This window comes from Toxotes jaculatrix, chromosome 6 (genome assembly GCF_017976425.1).
Source record: "Toxotes jaculatrix isolate fToxJac2 chromosome 6, fToxJac2.pri, whole genome shotgun sequence".
NCBI lineage: Eukaryota > Metazoa > Chordata > Actinopteri > Toxotidae > Toxotes > Toxotes jaculatrix.
In genome coordinates this window covers 7372748-7387650 of record NC_054399.1, presented here as the reverse complement: position 1 = coordinate 7387650, position 14903 = coordinate 7372748, and the positions used below count along the sequence as shown (strand labels likewise).

The window sequence follows — 14903 nt, the reverse complement described above, 5'->3', positions numbered from 1 at the left end:
ATTATTGTTGTTGTTGTTGTTGTTGTTGTTGTTACACGTTACACATCTTCAAGGCTTATTTTGCTGTTAATACTTTTTTTTGTTTTAACTCAGTTATACCACTATACTTTGACTTATGCTCAAGCATTCTTATGTGATTTAGTGTGAACATACATTGTAATATTTATAATATTGTAATATTTGCAATTGGTGGTCATTTAACAACAACAACAACAATAACAATAACAACTGTGACTCTCAATAGAATGCATTTCTCCGCCAAGGCCTGTGTCAAACACCATACACCAAATCTGAGAGGCAGAAATCTAAATTTATTGTACATGATCTGGATCTGCCCTTTGCAGTAGAGTTAGACGGTACATAACAAATAACAGAAACAATGACAGCACACAGTCTTTTCTCCACTGAGGTGATGCACCACTGGCTGTGAGTTCACTCTACGTATAGCTTTGATCAGTTGTTGGTAATTTCTCCTCAGCTGATGAAGCCTGGTGTTGTGGCCCACATGTGCTCCAGCAGGACCTTTGCGTTCAGCTGACAACTGTGTCATCGATTGTGGATGAACTGTCAGTACTTCATCAAACGTCCCATCTGCTCTGTGCAGGACATCTGCCACCCACAGCTTGGTCATCGTCCACTACCTGCTACATTTTTATGAATGTCATCACATTATACACTGCAGTGAAGGCTGCTCTGCAGGTTTGTGTGTGTGTTTTTGATGGGGGCAGCGTGTGCGTGATGATGATGATGATGATGCGCGTGACGCCACGAGCAGGAGCAGACCTGCGGAGCAGACGGGACCCGGTCTGAGGCAGCAGCAGCAGCAGCAGCATCCGCACCAGCAGCGCCGCCACAAAGGGACTCTCCGCTCCTCCTCTCTCCAGGGTTTGAGATGCTCCGGCTCGGCGGCAGGATGTGTGGCTTCTCGGCCCTGCTCTCCGTGCTTGTCGCTGGGCTCGCTGCGGCGTCCTCGGATCTTTTCGACAACCAACTGGGCGACATCAATTACTGCAAAAAGCAATGCCAGCTCACCATCAAAAACAAAAGCCCTGCTAAAGTAAGTTATTCCTGTATGCTGTAGCGTAGGCTGTCTCTGCAGAAAGCGCATTATCAGCAGCGATCTGACAGCTACATCCCACTGTCCGACATTTCAGCGTCTGAAGCGAAATACAAAACTAATACAACGTATGTCAGCATCGAAAAGCCGCTAATTTAATATAAAAAATAATAATGAGAAATGTTTAGCTCTGTGCGTAATGACAGGCACCATGCTGGCTCCGATTTTTCGCTGCATCCTCCTGGATGCTACAGTGTACAATTAGGCCGAAAAATGGATGCAGCTCATTTTCTTCTGCATCTCAAAGACTCGTCCAAGAAGTGAACTGCATTCAAGCTCATCTCGAGACGCTCGGAATGAACCGCGCCAGTAATTTCTCTTTCTTTACCCGCAACTAAGATCTCCCAGGCCCAGACGTAACGCAGACTATGGAGGATCAGTGAGACTATTGTGAACCCCGAAACAATGATCCTTTATTGACAGTTTGCACAGCATCCTCCTGCTCAGACAAGGCCACACTGGAGCGGAGCAGGACGGTAGATGATGGCTTTGAATTCCCGTGAGTTTCTGTGTCTTAGAGCTTTTGCCAAGATTTCCAGTGTCGGATGTTTTTCCTCCAACACCACTTCATCCTCCTCCTCCTCTTCCTCCTCGCTGCCTTCAGGTGTGGTTCAGACATCCTGCAGGGCAGCAGGAGCAGAGCTGCAAAACGAATCACAGTCACCTGGTTTCAGAACTGTGACTGAAAACAAGCCGCTTGTGCGTGTTTAGTTCAGGGTTATTATTTTGGACAGTAACTGCAGAGATGCCGAATATCTAATCGCCTTCAAACTATAAGGCGCCGTCTCGTGGTTTGGGATGAACAGCCCTCTCTGTTGTCTGTGCACAAACAGGGGAATGCAGTAAAGATGATGACAGGCACTAGGCTGCAAAAACCGTTCATGGTCGCTGTCAGAGAATCTCTTTGTCTCTCCTGTTCTCAGGGAGGTCACCAGAGGGCGCTGTTTCTTTACTTAGCGGTGAGATCGAAGGCATTACGACAAGAAGAAGTAAAGCGACGTGCGTCCTCCTCCCTCGCCGCCTCATTTTCCTGCTTTACACAACTGGCTCATTATCACTGGTTTTCCTTAACAGTGATTGAAAGCTTCTTATCAACAGTTTATGACAGGCTGTAATACAACAGCTGCACCGTGTCATTTAGAGATGCCATAACCCATCTTTGTCATATTTCCTAACAAGGTTATTTTGAGTTTATCCAAGAGCACCAGGAGACATCTCTAATTTTGCACCCCCACCTCCCTCTCCTCTCTCTGTGTCTGGCTGGTAGGACTCCATAATGAACGCCTGTCACCGTGGCTGTCGCCTCTACTCCATCTGCCAGTTTGTTAATGGCAACGCCGGCTTCAATACCAGTAGGGAGGAGTGTCAGGGAGGTGAGTCAGCCTGTCGATCTGTGTGTTGGACTGTTTGTTTGAATGAGTTTGGTGGTCTCTGCTGAGGCCGGCGTTGAAGCTGCCGAGGCCTTAATCCTTAATAAATTGTGTCAGGACCGAATATACAGTCTCAAAGCTCTGTTAAACATTTCTCTGTTTCCTGAAAACTGGCAAAATCAGTGGGTATTTTCTGGGCCTTTGAGACTGTTTGCCTTGTTTGAACTGCTGTATTGGAAATCAGTAGTGTGATTTGCTGTCCAGACAGCACATGCCCCGTTGCCCCTTGTTTCAATCACGGCAACGTGGAGTGAATCGTCCTCTGCAGAGGAGCCAGATACAGATATGTCTCGCTTGCATCTTTATCTTTTTATTCCCAGATAAAAACAGCCTGTTTATTTCTTCTCTACTACCCCACTGACTGTAGTGCTCCTTGCCCACTCTTATTTTTTTGCTTCCTCTTTCTCTTTTCCCTCCTCCATCTGCACTATCAACTCCCTCTTCTTTCTCTTTCTTTTTATACCATCATGTGTCTTCTTTCACCTCCCCAGCCTGCCAGGAGGCATATATTAAGCTGCTGGAGCAGGAGGCCTGCAGCACCGGCTGTGCCAGCCAACCCTCTGAACCTGAGATCAAGAGGAGGAAGGTGAGAAAGACCACTCTGCAGTCAATGGCAGCACGTACACACACAGTAAATGCAGCTAAAAGGGCCAACATGACCTACGATGTATGACTACTAATATCACTACTGAGAATACAAGTGTGACACACATACACATACACAATACTTTCCCTCGAAATAGAGCATCCTGCTCTCTCTTCTGCAGCTGAAGGCCATGACTCTCCGCCCGAAGCCCCCCTCTGTGATGGAGGCTGTGTCCAGTTGGTGTAATGAAATCGTCAGCTCTGCTCAGAGCTTCATCTCCTCCACCTGGACTTTCTATCTCCAGGCTGATGATGGCAAGGTTGTGGTTTTCCAGGTAAGCCCTACACTAAACCTGTGTCCTGGGCAGGCAGGCCTTAATCTTTAATCTGTCAGTTCCAGGTTCAATGTTTGAAGATGATTGTGTTTTAACCAAAACCTATTTTCTAAAAAATAAATACATTTAAGTTTTTTTTTTTTTTAGATATGATGGATGTAATGACGTTTTGTGTTTCTAGTAGTAGTAGCAGCAGCAGTGTGTTTGTAATAATAATTAATAGAAAAAAAGCTATGTAGTTGGGGTGAGCAGTAGAAAAAAAAACCAAAGAAAATAAACTAGTCTCTGGGAAGTGTTGTGCAGAAACATAGCAGCAATACCAGCTTGTAGATATTTAGAGAATTTCAAGGTTATATCTTAAGCTTAAATTAATCCTGTGCATTTATTCTGTTCAGTGGACAAATGCAACTAGAAACACAGAATACATCAGATTACAGCACAATGGTATGAAAATAAAAATGCTTTTCTATAATCCTTATGCTATGTTGCACATACAAGAATTAATTTTAAAAATCATATGTAGTGGCAAATACATTTGGAGGCCGTTTTTATTTTAGCTGCTGAGCTGCAGAATATCTCCTAATCCCTACTGAATATCTGCACTGACAACAGAGTCAGATTTTGCTAAGTGTTTAAGTGTTTTTCTGCAAACCGCACAGACAAGTGATCACTTAAACTTCTAAATTCACCGTCCTCATACGGTACAAATGGCCCAGTGAGTCAGGATGGCTCAAATTTATAACGTTAATATCTCCAGAGCTTTTCCACATCATATGTTTTTAATTGGAGGTTGAAAGCAAGCCAGTAGACCTTTATAGATTATTGGCTGAGCTAACCTCTGCTTCCTTTTAAGAGTGTAAAATATATCCTGTGCTATATGGTGCTGTAGGGCTTGGTTCACTGCCAAAAACATCTCACAGCCCATTTCAGTGTCAGTGCATCTGTGACGGTTGAGTGAGTAAGGGCACATAGCAGGGTGGGGGGGAAAAGGTGTTTGAATTCAGAGCACAGCAAATGTTTTTTTTTTTTGGTCAGCACTTTAATTGTTTATAAATGTCCTTTTAAATTATGTCACTGCCCTCAGCACCATGCATATTTGATAACTGGCAGAGCTAGCTGTGTTGAACTCGCCTCAGGACAGAAACACATTGCAAGATTTAACAGAGTGGACTGTTCTGGCTGTGACAAATAAATATTCAGAAGTTCCTTCCAAGATTTGAAAAAATAAACTGAATGGACTTGACAGACCCATGCGTGATGATCTCCGCCAAGGGGAAGTCTTGTTTGTTTGTTCATCGGTTTATTTGTTTCTTAGTTCACAGGATATCTGAAAAATTGTTAAACGGTTTGATGAATTTTAGTGGAAAGGCTATAGGATCAAGAAGCTGCTTGCAGAGTGCTTCCAGTCAAACTTACAAATATATTGCTAAAGTCAATGCCGTAACCACCTATACATTAAAGCTATAATAAGATTTGGTCTCTGCAGCCACCACGCTACCCAACCATATCCTCCAGATTTCAAAAGCTGGTCAGAAACCTGCGTCTTTGTCACGGGTTTTCCCTTTTGGATAATGTGACTTTGATGGCAATTTTAACTACATAATTAAAGGGCTCAGTGGGGAATGATAGTGTTTATGCACCGTAACCAATACAGAAGGGCTTCTGTATAACAGAGGACACTTTTATATGCTGAAATTCACTATTAGGTATAAGAAAGCAGTGTGCAGGCTGGGCCGCGAGGCTCCACCTCATATATAGAGATGCGGTAGCCACACAACATGAAATTACCGACATTTCTTTCAGACTCGGTGATGGATGTTTGCTCTTTATGGCAGTGACATGCAGGATGAGGCAGCGAGGGGAAGCCAGGCTCCACGGGGCTGTGAGAAGACTATCAGGCCTGTGTTTAGTGGGCAGCTGGCAAACCGCCACCAACTTGACAGATTGACTCTCTGAGTATTGAAACAACAGAAAAAGTCCAGCTTAGTTGAGGGACAGCAGAAGGGGAAAACAAGCCAATGGTGCCTGCAATACAAATTATGTGGATATAATGAGCTGACTGTCTATATACATCCATCTGTGTGCTCATGTGTGTATTTGTGTGACCTCAAGCGGTGACAATAACTAGTTGTGCGCAGCCTCAAGCATCATAAAAACCAATCAGGGAGCTACCAGTAACCAATCAGTGGCAGCAGTTAGTTCAGATTATAAGGGTGGTGTAAGTCAGTTTTAGATCACGACTTGGGGTTTGTCCACACTGACAAAAAAAAAAAAAAGAAAACTTGTAATTTTGAAGAAATATTGGTAAAACATAGCCCTTTACCTCGGTCAGTCCCCTCTTACAAATCAGCGACAGTGTGAGGGGGTTTGGGACAACAGTGAGTCGATTAAAGACTTCCTCCAGCTCAGCAGTGGTGTTTTAGCGAGCTGACCTGCAGAACAAATTGAACTTGGTGTAAGGCTGAATACAAAGTCCCTACCCCATTTCTTCTTGACAACTGCATTTGGGATTTTGCCTGAATGATTTTTAAAGAAACAAAAACCCTGAATGGAACAGAGAGAACCAGTGATTTGACAGTGTTTGAAGGAAACGTGACTTTGACTTATGATACTACACTGAAATAAAAGCTAGTATATTTTCTCAGCTTAGTTTATTGATCTTGGCACGAGACTTAAGTGACTTAAGCATGAACATTATGTAAAGTATGCATATGTAAATCACATTCATGACAGTGAACATACTGGTAAGCAGAAACACAGCATTACAGGTTTTTTTTATGGTTTATGTTTGGTTTAAAGGATAAGACTGGATATATTCTGCATTTTCTTTGTCAACAGATCTCATGAAAAGACCAAAACCAGCAATGTGGAAGTCCTTCTCTCATTACATTTTGACTTCCCTACTGTGTCTGAGTGTGGTTCATTTAAAAAGCAGTTCACAAATATATTTTTTCCATTTTTATGTTTATGTATATGTATATGTATATATAAGAAAAAACAGAAGATAAATAAATGTCCTCATAATTTATCCTCAATGGCCAGATGGGGGAGCTGTAATTAAAGCCAAGATTTTAGGTGTATTAATATATATAATATTATAACATCTCAATTCGAACTCCATTTGTCAAATTTAAAGTCTAATTTACTCTAAATGAAATAAGCTTAAGATCCACTTTGCAACCATTTTCTCAGTGTGGAGGCACAAATATATAAAAGGCATTTATCCCCACATAGTCCAAGTGAACTCAACATAATAGTGTTTGTAATTGTGGTTAAAAATCAGTCTAAATTCTTTTCCATTACATGTTTACATTTACTTGTCAACCCGTTGTACTCTTCAAAAACATGAACTAAATCAAGTAAACAAGGGAGGTGAGATTCTGTCTGACTGTATCCACCACTCCTCTGCCTCAAACCCTCTGTCTCTTTATGGCCGAGATGTTTCTGAACTCTCAAACTCGTCTCTCTCTCTCTCTCTTTCTCTCTCTCTCTCTCTCTCTCTCTCTCTCTCTCTCTCTCTCTCGCTCTCTGTGAGCCGGAGTACCTTTTGCACTCCCTCTCATATAATGCATGACAGATGCAGATCAGGCTCCGCTCGTTCTGATGGTTAGATCTCTTTAGTCTGCAGCCAATGAGGATCATCCCCCTCTCATCTACCCTCGTCTCTCCCCAAACTTTACACTGGCGCTGCATCTGGTTTCAATGCACTGTGTCTGAAAACATTGCTCGCTAGGGGTACTAAACCCGGTTGTGAAATAATTTTTTCAACAACAAAGATTTTAAGTGTTTTGGGAAGAAAACTAACCAGCCATGTCTCAGAGGCACCGTCAAATACAATGTGTTTCAGTGTTTTGTTACTCTTGGACAAGTGATTGAAATCATTCAGCGGAAAACAGATCAATCATTTCCTAAATAAAGTAACGGGAATGAACGAAGCTGAATTTTGCTGATCCAGCATTATAATGTGAGACACAGCAAAAGGTTTAAAAGTTTATTGATCTGGTTAAGTGTCAGAATCGATCAATGCTGGGAGGCTGACGGCACTGCAGTGGGATATACTGTACTGTTCTAAATAGGTGTATGTGTATGTGTGTGTTGTTGCTGAGGCTAGCAGTAGTATTGTTACAACTGACTGCAGCTGCTGGTGTAGTGGAGAGAGGGTCAGCAGTGGGGAACCAAAATCCTCTTTTAATGAGTTCTCCTGGGGAACCAGAAACACTGCGCACATAATGAAACACACAACAGTGCAAATACTGACAGCAGGCTTTGCTTGCGTGTGTGTGTGTGTGTGTGTGTGTTTATAGCAGTAGCTTTAAAAAGCATTTTTTACTAAACGGATTTGGGTGGGTGACAAAGATACTGTGAGAGACACTCTAACATACTGAACAGGCCGGAAAAACAAAGATGGAATCCATTAATTTACACCATGTTAAATGCTGCAAATTAGATTAAAACACAATTATTATTGTGCTAGTGTTCGCAATATGATTCTGGAGACATTTGTATTCACATTTAGTTGGTGCAGGATCAACGAGCAGAGAAAACAAAAAGAGAATTTTAAATTTAATCTTGCTTGGAGTGTCCAAAGTTAGTACAGAACCTTGTATAAATTCAGTGTTGATGCTTTGCTTAGTCATGTTGTCCCGTTTTAATACTGACCTCTGACCTTAATGTACAAGTAGGTGACTGTCAGCTGGGTTTTACTGTTAAATCTACTCTATATTAAAGCTTAGTTACCGTTTACCGTTAATGTGGTGTTAAAGGAATAGTTTGACATTTTTGGAAATATGGTTTTTCACTTTCTTGTTGAGAGTTGATAAGCAAGTTATTTGCAAGCAAAGGTGAAAAAAAAAGGCATCAAAAGCCAAATCAAAACCCAGCCTGTTGTTTCTTTACATTTAGATTTTTGGCGAGCCGTTTCCCCCGTGCTCCCAGTCTTTATTCCTTTAATGTTTAAATATTTCAGTTGGTTCTCCTCGCATTTCTTATATTTGATTCATCTCGTGTGGTGTTTCTTTCTTTTCATTTTAGCTTCCCAGCCAACTATTCTTAGTTAGAGCTCCTCTGTGGTGCGACCTCACAGTGTCTTGTCAGTTCTGCTGGTGAATTACGGTGCAGTAATTGCTGCCATGATGGCTGAGTGTGTTTGCCGTTTGTTTTTCTCCTCAGAGCCAGCCGGAGATGGAGTACTCACTGCCTGAGCTGCAGGCTCCTCGATCGAACGTGGCCGACAAACCTTGGCCTCAGGTCCACTCTCACACCCAGAGACCTCATGGTGAGAACGTAACACACACACTGTACATATACGCGTATCAGGGTGCGTATAGCAACACATGCATGTTGCTGCAGCATCCCCTCATTAAGTGGCTCAAATTGATTAGTATCCAACTGAAACCTCTTCTTTTTTCAATGTGTTGCGTTGCAGGTGTGAGGGGACGTGGGGAGAAGGGAGCATCCAAAGCAGGAGGCAAGGGGAAGCACCCTGTCCAGCACACAGACGACCCCACAGCTGAGCACGACTTCCTTGGCTGCATGTCAAGGTGAGCTACAGCTCATGTTACCCTGCTGAGAAGGAAAGAGTTAAATGAGAGAATGTGTGTTTTCTGTTCATAATTTACTTTATATTACTTCCAGTCATTTTCTAAAGCACACCACAAGGCAGTTTAATCGAAACTTTCTTATGCATCACAGTGAACATCATTTCTGCCTCTGTTACTGTCAGAGTTGCAATATTATTGGGTTATTTGGCAACGCATACTTTTCAGAACAGGCCACACTTTCATCTGCCTTACCTGGTGATAGTGTTGTAACTGACAAACACAAATTCTGTTCATAAAAATGGAAGTTTCACGTGTCTAGAAGCTGATTTTGATACATACATGGGTCTGAACTCTAGAAAAAATTCAGTCAAGGATCTACAAACCAAATTTAAAGTTATTGGCATTTGCAAAACACCAGTTTGAGATTGTTTATCTGCACTGAGGGTAACTTTAAGTGCATCATGCAGTCACTGTGACAGTATATTAAAGTATGGCTTTAATGCATTTATTTACATTTAGGCGAGTTCTACTGGATGCAGTAATGATTCGGTTTCTCTGTACTCCTTCTCCTCCTTATTCTCATTGCCACTCTAATGTCCTCCAGACGTTCAGGTCTTCCTCGGTGGATTTTAGCAGCCTGCCTCTTCCTGTCCATCATGGTCATGTTGTGGCTCAGCTGTGCCAGCCTCGTCACCGCACCAGAGCAGCACATCAAGACACAGGTACACACACACACACACAGATGAGATCTCATGAATACACATGCACATTTGACAGAAGCATTGACTTAAATGAGCTCAAGGTTCAAGTGCAAATTAAAGGCAACTGCGTGTACCTGTTTATTGATTCAGCATGTGCTGCAGTGAGAAGAGGCACAGCAGTGTTACTGGCAATTCAGTGGCACACAGCAACTTAGACTGCAGTCTGTTCACTTAAGTCTGTGTCCGTGTGCTCCCACGTTTTGTGATATGTCCATGTCTTAATTTGGCAAACGTGCACCCTAACCCTGACATCTCCAAAACGACACAATCGTTTTATTTATGTTTAACTTGTTGTCATTACTCCTCAACCAGCAGACACCAAATGCACTGAAAAAATCCATTCTCCACTTTTAATGATAAATGTCTGATGCTTACCAGCATCTCTCATCCACAACAGCTTGCATGCTGTGTTGTAGCATTTCTTTTCAGTTGATTATATCCCTTTACAGTCATCCGAAGGTGTTTTTCATCTGCAGTCTCTAATTTGAGTGACGTGCATTGTCAAACCGAGGTTATGCACCCTGCATTTATTGTGGTTACTTTGTATAAATCTTGTACTACCAGGCTGTAGCTAAAGAAACCACACACACATCTGGTGCACATCTCTCTAGTCTCGGTATATTGCAGTATTCTACACACTTTCTGAGTTTATGCAGTAAAGATCATCAGCAGCAGTTCACACAGATCCATGAAAAATCATCAGAGAGATAAAACCTCACTGAGACGACTCCATACTGTCTGCTCCCATCAGTCCTCTCTGGATGCTCATCAAAGACTCTGGGTTATCAGGGCAGCAGTCAAGTGAATCTTCAAATCATCTTAATATCATTGCAAGAACTGTCAGTTTGTGCAGCCATGTAAAAGCCTAAAATTTATGTTTTTTTTTTCATTCCTGGTTTGGTCTTAGAGATTTAATTGTTCCATGCAGCCACATCTAACTCTGGGGTAAAGTACGACAGGTTTTCTCACAGTTATCACTTGTTCTGCCTTTATGTTTTTCCAGCTGAGTATCAATGGCGATAAAGAGTTTCTGGACAATGCCCACAAAGTCAACCCGTACCACCTGAGTCCTGTGATCGCTGTTGCTGTGAAACAATCAGAGGAGAGCCAAGAGGCGGGACCGCTGCCAGTGAAAGTTGACCTCAACAAAACGTGTGTTTAGAAAGGACCAATGGGAGAGCTGTTGTCTTGTTTCCCAGGGTAACCATGTCTAGAAATCTGTGGCCCGTCAGCAGAGTTTTTAAAAACATATTTTTAAGAGCATGGCACACTCCCGTCTTTTGAAATTATCTTACTGAAACACCTAGCTCAGGCAGGTTTTTAAGTTAGCTGCGCCTGTCATTTCATTTCCTTGTACAGTCCAAACATGTTGAAGCCCATCCTCAAATTATCCGTACTGATCAGCCTGCTCATTGCTTATTGATAAGACAGCGCTCTTGTCTCAGAGCCATGGCGCAGACAAGCAGAGAGGATGGATTACAGCTGAGATCTTTCATATCATTTTTCAAGTCTAGTGCGGACAAGAGAAGACAAATGCTTCAGATTCATTTTAGATTTAATTTTCCTCATTCTCACAGGGAGTTTGGATGAATTAATGGCTCACTGAGAGCAAAGAAAAGGAGTGAGAAAGTGTGAGAGAGAGGAAAGGAAGATGAATTACAGGTGAGCACTCCTGCGAGCGCTGCAGAAAACAGATACTCAGTTTATGGTCAGTTTGCATAATCAGCATTGTGAGCTGTTTAGTAATGTATTTAAAAAAAAAAAAAGGTCTAAAAATTGAAAATAACCCCCCCACCCCCACTCCCCCTTCACACAACCGAAAACAGTTCTCTGGTGAGAAACCCATTCTCAGTGAGTTCAGAGAAACAAAGGAATACGTACTCAAAAAACTTGGTCACCTAATTCCTCTGTGTGCGTGTGTGTGCGTGTGTGTGCGTGTGTGTGCGTGTGTGTGCGTGTGTGTGTGTGTGCGTGTGTGTGCGTGTGTGTGTGTGTGTGTGTGTGTGTGTGTGTGTGTGCTTGGATGTATCTGGGTACATGTTCACCTACAAAGAGCACACATTCTTTTGTGAGCAACAAATTCAGAGCTGGAGCTGGATTCAAACTGGACACTGAGAATGAACAAAACTGACACCTTTATTTATTTTCTTCTCTATTTATTCAATATCATCGACATGAGCTATCTGTTAAATAGTGTTATTGAAGTGCCATGTACAGTTAATTCATCATACAAATGTAACTGCTCTGTATGTAAAATATACTGTAACAGACTGGAAAGAGACACAGAGAAGGAAGATTGCACCTATTACTGTGTTATTATAATTATTATTATTATCATATTATCGCTCTTATATCACTTAAAGAGTTCTTAGCTGTTAAATGTGCCATGTGCTTTCTAATAGCTGACTATTTTGTATGTCCTAGGAGCACATACTGAAGGATAACCTCTGTAACAATGTGTAATGCAAAGCTTTTAACATAGACCTTTGTAATTGAACAGAGTTGCACAGTCTTAGAGAAGATTTTCTGTTTTCCTCTCAGTGCTTTGATGTCCTGTAACGCTCTCTTTTAATCCAGGCTATGTAGACAATAAACCGTGCATGCAAGTGACGCTTCAATAGTTTATCTTAACCGCCTGCCATGCCAGTATGGCACGACTCTACTATAGACTTGTGATTTTTTGTGTTCATATTTACTGTCATTGAGTAGAATGTGTAATGATGAATGACATTATCCTCATGATTTACAGGAAGGACTCTTAATAAAAAAGCCATTCAATCAATATCTGTGCTGGTTCAAACTAAAGCTATATCACCAGGAATATAATATGAATTTCAAACTGTATTGTTTCCTTTTTACTAGTATGTTTATTTTCAATGAAATGATACTTAACAACATGATGAATAAAGTGTTGTCATTGTAAATAAATAAGAGACATTTTTAGGATACTTATAATTGATGGCTCACATTATACACTGTATAATGAGAGTGTGTGTGTGTGTGTCTGTCTGTCTGTCTGTCTGTGTGTGTGTGTGTGTGCGTGCGTGCGTGCGTGCGTGTGTGCGCGCGCGCGCGTTCCTTCCCAAAAGAACTGTATCCAGGAAGGAGCATGGACGAATCCTTTGCTGCGTAGCCAAATGTATGTACATAGCCAAACAAAGCATGTGAACACATGAACATTTCTCCCACATGTAATTACTTATCTTTACAAAACTGTGGACATTCATATGCTTATATGCTTCTGTTACAGCATATCTCCTTAAGGAAAGCCTACCAAGAGAATCTGGAATCTGTCTGCAGGGATTTGCTCCCACTCAGCCACAAGAGCATGTGAGTTCAAGAACACGTTATAAGGTCTGGATACCAGTCTGCTTTCCAGTTTATCCCAGTGGTGTTTAATGGGGTTTAGTTCAGGGCTCTGTGCAGACCAGTCAATATCATACTGAGCCAAAACCGTTCTTTATGGACCTTGTTTTGGTCATTAAAAAATTAAATCCCACCAAGGAATTTCTTTCTTGATGGATTTGCCAAAATGACATCTTATTTTGTAATATGTATTTCAATCCACTAGGTGGCAGCAGAGTTTAAGAGGTTCAGTGAGAAATGCATTGCAGTTCTGCATGTAAAATGTAAAATACTGCATCTGATGAGCCTTGTTTTGAGTTCACCTGATCTTAAACAATGACTGACAATTACTTTTATAATATCTAGTGGATCTGGGTTTTAATTCCATTTTTGTCCTTTCATGTGATTGAAATGAGATGTGCAGCTGAAAGGAGAGGCTGTTGTGTGGAGACTGCTGCATATTGCGGCTGTAGCATTACAGATTACCTGCAGAAAAAGCTGAGGTGGACAATATAGTCAAGAAAAAGGAATGGGTGACATTTACGCCACAAAATAAATTAAGCAGTTTATTTCTAAAGGGATGAAAAACAACCGCAAAAAGAAAAAAGCATGACAGATGAGAGCTTTAACATCAAGTGAAGGCAAATGTTGCTCCTGGAAGAATAAATGAAAAAAATAAATAAATCTGTTCTCACCTGCAGGAGACAAAAAGATATGATAAAGTTCTTAAACTGAGTTAAAGTAATCTGAGATTTGGCTGCAGCCCAAAGTGCTTATCACCAACCCACATTTTAACACACCACTCATGCACTGACATGTTATCAAACAGGAATAAATTACATGTTATGTATTTGTGTCATTTGTTTGTTGACAGTGAATGCTAGCAGGTGATTTTTGAATGGAGGCTATTTGCAGTTGCTTGCATGGCCAAAGGGTCCTGAACCTGTATCCAGGGTGTAGAGAAGAAGAGATTTGTAGGCAGTACGGTCCAATTCCATGGCAGAACAGATTATAATCCCATATGCAGAAAAGAAAAGGCAAAAAAAAAAAGAGCAACATGTGGAAATTTGTTTTGGCTTCTCTGTCATTGCGTCAAAAACAGACCAGATACATTCAATTCATAATCAAACACCACAAAAGAGGGGCAACGCAATGGAGCTTCCTGTGCATGGGTCCAATTAGCATAACATGGTGGTTGGCTGTGTGAAAGACAGACAGGCAGAAGGAAATGTCAAAACATGCCTCCTTCTTGTCAGCTGTGACAGGTAATCAAAGGAGAGAAGCGTTTCTACAAGAGGGGGTTATATTACATTACCCTGTGATGATTTGGCAGGAAAAAAAACTTCAAGTGCAGCGTGGAAAGGGCGGTGCTGTTGGTCACCATGCACGGGTCTGTGAAGGCAGCACAGATACTCTCCATTAACACTGCAGTGTGCGTCGGCAGGTGATGGCAGATAGTACAGATCACATCATTTTTGTTTTCTCGTACCAGGTCAGTACCTCACGCTGTTGCGTGGGCACGAGGCGCAAATTTGTGTCTTTGACTTCCTGTTCCCAGGAAGCGTGGGCTGGATCAGAGCTCTGACTTGTCTGCCATACATTCAGACACTTCAGATAAAGAGAGAAAAATTGCCCACTGTAGTGCCACTTCACTAACTCGACCAGGGCCGTCCTCTGCACGCTACTGAATGAATATGGCAGCAGCTGGGGCCCCATTGATAACAAACTGGAGAGAGAGCAAGGTAGGGTATCTCGTGTGTGTGTGTGTGTGTGTTTCACATTGGTCTGAA

The 14903-nt window shown here is 41.9% G+C and overlaps 1 protein-coding gene across 1 annotated transcript; it reads left to right on the top strand.

The window, feature by feature from the left end:
* Positions 1 to 834: 834 nt before the first annotated feature.
* tmem59l (transmembrane protein 59-like) lies at positions 835 to 12563 on the top strand. Its single transcript, XM_041040588.1, has 8 exons — positions 835 to 1057; positions 2385 to 2490; positions 3039 to 3133; positions 3315 to 3467; positions 8637 to 8742; positions 8893 to 9007; positions 9612 to 9729; positions 10772 to 12563. The coding sequence occupies exons 1-8, from the start codon at positions 893 to 895 to the stop codon at positions 10928 to 10930; spliced, it is 1017 nt and encodes a 338-aa protein (XP_040896522.1). The 5' UTR covers positions 835 to 892; the 3' UTR covers positions 10931 to 12563.
* Positions 12564 to 14903: the final 2340 nt, after the last annotated feature.